The sequence below is a fragment of the Cupressus sempervirens genome, chromosome 4, assembly GCF_028749045.1.
Source record: "Cupressus sempervirens isolate cs-2001-9-10 chromosome 4, ASM2874904v1, whole genome shotgun sequence".
Taxonomy (NCBI): Eukaryota; Viridiplantae; Streptophyta; class Pinopsida; order Cupressales; family Cupressaceae; genus Cupressus; species Cupressus sempervirens.
In genome coordinates, this window is record NC_143121.1 from 816078365 (window position 1) to 816083872 (window position 5508).

Below are 5508 nucleotides of genomic sequence, written 5' to 3' on the forward strand. Positions count from 1 at the left end.
AGAGAAGATTCCAATGATTATGCAATGCTAATTTTGATATCCAATATCATAGAAGAGTGGAGATTTATATGCATGATCAAATGCAAGGAACAACAAAAGACTAATGGAATATTTTAGATATCAGGAGAGTCATAGTTTTGGTAATCCCTTATACTACTTATAAAATTGTATATTGTTGTAAGTGTAGTGAGCTCAACCATTTTTGTAATACAAGTCCTAACATGTTGAGGGATCTAACAAGGATAGATACACTATATGTATGTATAAGACCCTAACATGATCAAAACCTTTTACCAGGGTTCTCCTAGTTAACTATATATAGTGTTATGAGTTTATTTGGGGATGTTTATTATTACTATTTCGTTTGTTTGTTTATGCAAGTTTAAGGTTAATTTATGATCTAGATATTTAGGAAAAATGTGTTGGAATACTAATTCACCTCCTCTTTCTATTCCTTATTTCTAACATTTATTTCACCTACAAGCAATGTAAGTTACTAGTAGTTGACTAAACAAAAAAGTAATGTAGGGATAGTTTTAAAACCTACAACAACAATTAATTTTCTTCTATAAACTTCTCCACCTAATAATATTCATTTTAATCTTGTTCATTAATTTCATTAGGTGAGACTCCAACTATAACAAACTCTTGTTCAAAATGTTTTCTTTTAATCTAATTTTGAAGTGATAAATTCTCTCCTTGTATTTAGGTGCCCACTCCTATATTTTCAAAGTTATATTTATATCTTATTGGAGCCACCTTCCATTACTGATGTTTCATGAAGTAATTTATTATTGTATTTTACTAATATTGATAATGGATAATACATTTCAACTTCTTGTAGTCAAATTCTCTCTATATATTTTTAAAAATTAAAATGGAAAATGGATAGCATATTTAACATATAATGCACTCTATACAATCAAATTATCTATCATGGTTATTATTTTTTCTATGAAAATAACAAAGGTCCTAGCTTGGATGGATCTCTCTCGGTTTAAAAAGAAACTTTTAGGATATAATGGATAGCAACTTGCATCATTTATTTAGAACATGCAAAACTTATAAGTCTAGGGATTCTATAAGGCCTTTTATGTTTCTTAATATATCTATCAAAATCATTACTAAGCCTTTTCCATCAACCTTCACTTCATGCACCCTCAACAAATATGATTCATTAAATATAGATTATCCGAGATAATATTGTTGTTGTTCTCTCTTAAAAACCCTATTTTTAGTGAGATTATAACAAGCAAATAATAATCACACATAAAACATGCAAAACTTTTTGTCTCTAAATCATGAAGTTTAGATTATATACTTAACTTAGTGTTGTATCTATAACTAATGTAATGAGATTTCTTATATGCAATTATTAGTTATTATGAGATATCTTTATAATTTAAGAAAATAAGATTCTTATATAATTTGGATTGGACATAAATTATGGATAGATAATATGTATCTAGCCTATTTTTTTAAAATCATGTGTTCAGATCACTACTACTTGATTTGGTGGTTTGTAGGACTGGACTTTGCCTCCAACATAGGGAGTGAATAGCCTCGCCTGTTTGATGTAGTGGTCAAGCTTGAGGTCATTGATTACCCCATAGTCCAAATTTGCATGGAGATACCTCTATTGTAAGAAAATAAATTAATTAAATTAATATATATGATCAATAACTTATCCAAATTATAACTATTTATTTATCTAAATATGTAATTTTAATTAAAAAGAAAAAGCTAAACCTTGGAGAGTACCAATATTGAGCACATGCAAGGGAACCCAGCAACATAGATGCAAAATATTAAATAGCAAAACTATGCATTGGATATTAGTATCATATACGGCATACGAATTAGTACACAACAAATGCAAGATCTGCCTTCCTCCAAATTACAATAGTTTACCCACCCTAATAGGGGCTTTATTTTGCTTAAATTATTTCGCATGTATACAAAAGTATTTTCCGAGAGTAAGGATCTTCTATAATGGCCTATACGCCTAGAAACTCTTTATGGACAGTGATATTCCATGCCATCACTTTGTCCAGCTAACCAAAGGGCCTCAATAGCTTGCGAGCATTGGCCTCTGGGCGCCGCTCAATTTCACAATTATGTACTGAGCAGTATGTCTGCAGTACAGTCAATAGCAGCACAAAAAATCCTACCAACAAAGCCACCACTTTCCACGGGCTTGACAGATACTCGGAATAAAGTTCGGACAACTGTGTCTTAATCTTGCTTTTGTGGTAATTTTTAATCAGTACTTCCTTGATTTTACCTTTCAGCCCGCCGGGAAGCTCCATAAAACCTGCGAGAAAGAAAGGCTTAGACATCCCGTCCCACATCTTCGCCACGTACTCGTCCGTGATCATCATGCTCTGTCGCTCAATGACGTGGCTTTCGCGCAGCAACGCCACGTCCTCTGGCGTGTCGATGAGGCAGTCCATCAGCTCCACGTAGTTCGACACGTGTCTCTCTCGGCCCGACTCGTTGAACTCCAACGCCAGCAAATTCCTCAACAGCACTTCAGTGTATGTATCGAAAATTGTTATTTGGGGAAGGTAAAGCGTGTCGGAGTTCTTGGAAAATCTGATCTTACCTTGCTCCTTTAACGATTCGAACTTGATCCCGGCTTTTGCCAGCTCCTTGGCACTGTATTTCTCCAGAAAATCTTGTCGACCACGTCTGGCTGGATGACGGTAGCAACAGCTGAACACTCCCGCAACCACATCTTCCATCACATTTGCCATACCCTGACGCCATGTTGGGGGCTCTTCTTCCTCGTCGCTCACTCGGAGGAAGGAAGAGACATGTTTGTGGATACACCCCAGCAGATGCTTTTCATCAAAATCTTCTCCCTTTCCCTTATCATCCTTCTTTTGAGCAACACCTTCTCTGTTTCGCTTATCATCCTCCTCTTCATTAACTCCCTCTCTCTTTCCCTTATCATCCTTCTTTTCATCGACTCCTCCTCTCTTTCCCTTAACACCCTTCTCTTCACTAACAGATATCGGGAAAGAGGATAGACGTCCTGTTACAGACGGAAGAAGAGAATCAAGTGCGTTCTGGTCCTTGGCAATCTCCTCCAACTTCTTGAGAAGAGAAAGAGGAATCTGGTTCTCCAGCTTCACAATATCACACCTGATACTTGCCCTTGCAGGAACGACAACGTCTTTGGAGGCTCCTCTGCGTACACTTGACTCCGGCGGAGGATCAACATTGTCGAAACCAGATTTGAGACAGTAGGAGAGGAAGAGGGCGTCGACCATCATCATCCACGCAAAGTTGGAAACGTCCTGATCCTCCTTTACTTCCCAGTCGTAAAACTTCTGGAGCTCGGAGATTGTATCTGGGTGGATCACTCCTGCGAACATCTGTTTGATAACCTCGGGACTTTTCCCAGCTGCCTCCCTTGCCGATCTGAGCTTGTACATTTCCATCTGAGAGAGATGGGTGAGGCGTTTGTGGAACGGCCCCACGGATTCGTCTTTGAGAGAGGAGTGGTGATAAGGACCGAGGGACACCATCTGAGGAATGTAGGCCTCTGGCTTAGCATCTCTGAGAGCCTTTGACAGACGCACGTTGCCTCTATCATCTCGAACCGCCTCCGTAGTAGTAGCCTCCAGAAACAGCTTCACCTCTTCCGACCATTCGTCTGAGATCAGCTTCGCCTCAGCCATCACACACAGGAGAAGGAAGCTAGATCGCGAGATTGATTTGGCACTAATCCTTTCTTAGCTTCTGTTGGCACAGGTGAGAGAGGAGGAATTGTTTCGGTCCAGAAAAAAGAGGGACGGGAAGAATTGCTGTAGCGCATATGCATTTCGTGAGCCTCAAGAACTCATATCTCGCTTTCTCTTTTGTTGAAGTAATATTAGTTTATTGGCGGAAATGTTAATTTCTTTATTATAAATTATTAATAATCTATAAATTCCTAGTCTTATGAATACCATCTACAATTATATCCAAAAATATTTTAACATATGTCATTTTAAACAATAAAGAAAACTGACAAATTTTAGTACATTTTTTCCTATCTTGTAATCTCTTTGTAAGGATGAACTTATGTGTTTTATATTTCTTTATATACACACTCTTAACTCTTCATTTAAGCCTCTTGTTTCCTTTTCACTCACATTCTATTTAACACTCTTTTCTAACTATTGCCTATTATTATTATTTATATGTAGCTCATTCTTCCTACTATTAATACAGATTGATCAATTTTTTGTTTTTTATATTAACTTTATCTCACATATAGTCTTTCTATTGTTGTTTGTTCAACTTCTTTTTCTTGCTAGCACCACCACTTAGATTATCGTAATGTTCTTCCTCAAGCCTATTAAAAAATCAACCTCTTCATTATATATACCCATGTTCACAAACTACTGAACTAATCTCTCTCAACCTTAACTAGCCAAATTGGTTGAGTAACCTTTTGTGAAACTTACTCTTAGATCCAACCGACTTCTCTAGTATTCGGACTCACATGCCTATACTCTCTTTCTATACCAAAATGCATACATTTAATAATCTAAATCTTCCAACATCTACCAAATCTTGCACAATCCTTCAATGACCTGATCAAAGGTCGATTAATATTTTCAAATAGATTCTACATTAATTTAACATTGAGCTCTAGCTATAATGATTATTATCATTATCATTACATGGTGACACCATTAATGCACATATTTTATGACCTAAACATCCTTATGGGATAGGCTAATCTCCATCTCAAATGCACTAAAGACAAAACAAAGTCAAACTTTTTTTTCCTAGATTTATGAAAACATAGTGATTTTTTTGTTGCTTTTGACTACAAACTATACAGATCATGAAGATCAAATGTTGAAATTTTTAGAAAAATCCATAATATTTTAGATATTTTGAAAATTAATCAACTTTACACTTCAGATAGAGGAGCCGCATCCCTTAATACCTACTATTTAAGAGCATTCAGTATTGATCTTCAACTGCAAGTATTTGTGTGCAAGTATTTGTGTGGCAGGTTGACATCCCTTTAGCATTGGGGATATGAGATAATTATAAACCCTATTAAATAAAAATAATACAAAGGTGTCATGGTGATGTGTACGAGTTGATTTGCAAAGTCGTGGATACGGTTCTACTTTAAAGATGGTGATCTTTGTAAGAAAATTGAGGAATGTTGGGAAATAGTAGATCAGGGGGAAAAGTGTGGGAATGTGCTTTCCCTGCGAATCAAGAAATAATTATACTTTATTTATGGTTATGAAATTCGTGATCGCCACATCTCGAGGAAACAGGAAAACCTGTCATTTCTTCTTTGAGCGTGCGTGGGAAGTTGCATAAGAACAAACGTGAAACACGAAAGTAAGATTAAAAGCAATAATTACACTGTTGAGGGGCCAAAACACATCGCGTTATTGTCTTAATTACACAGGTTATGCTCTGACTTTACGTCACTTCTAAAACAAATCGCGGATATTATTCTGTTTTTGGATTAAATTATTTGAGAAT

At 36.1% G+C, this 5508-nt stretch overlaps 1 protein-coding gene across 1 annotated transcript; it reads right to left on the minus strand.

The window, feature by feature from the left end:
* Window positions 1–1808: 1808 nt before the first annotated feature.
* Window positions 1809–3823, minus strand: LOC149563888 (putative UPF0481 protein At3g02645). The gene has a single exon (XM_089827009.1). It carries the CDS (start codon window positions 3684–3686, stop codon window positions 2055–2057), a length of 1632 nt encoding a protein of 543 aa, XP_089683135.1. The 5' UTR covers window positions 3687–3823; the 3' UTR covers window positions 1809–2054.
* Window positions 3824–5508: the final 1685 nt, after the last annotated feature.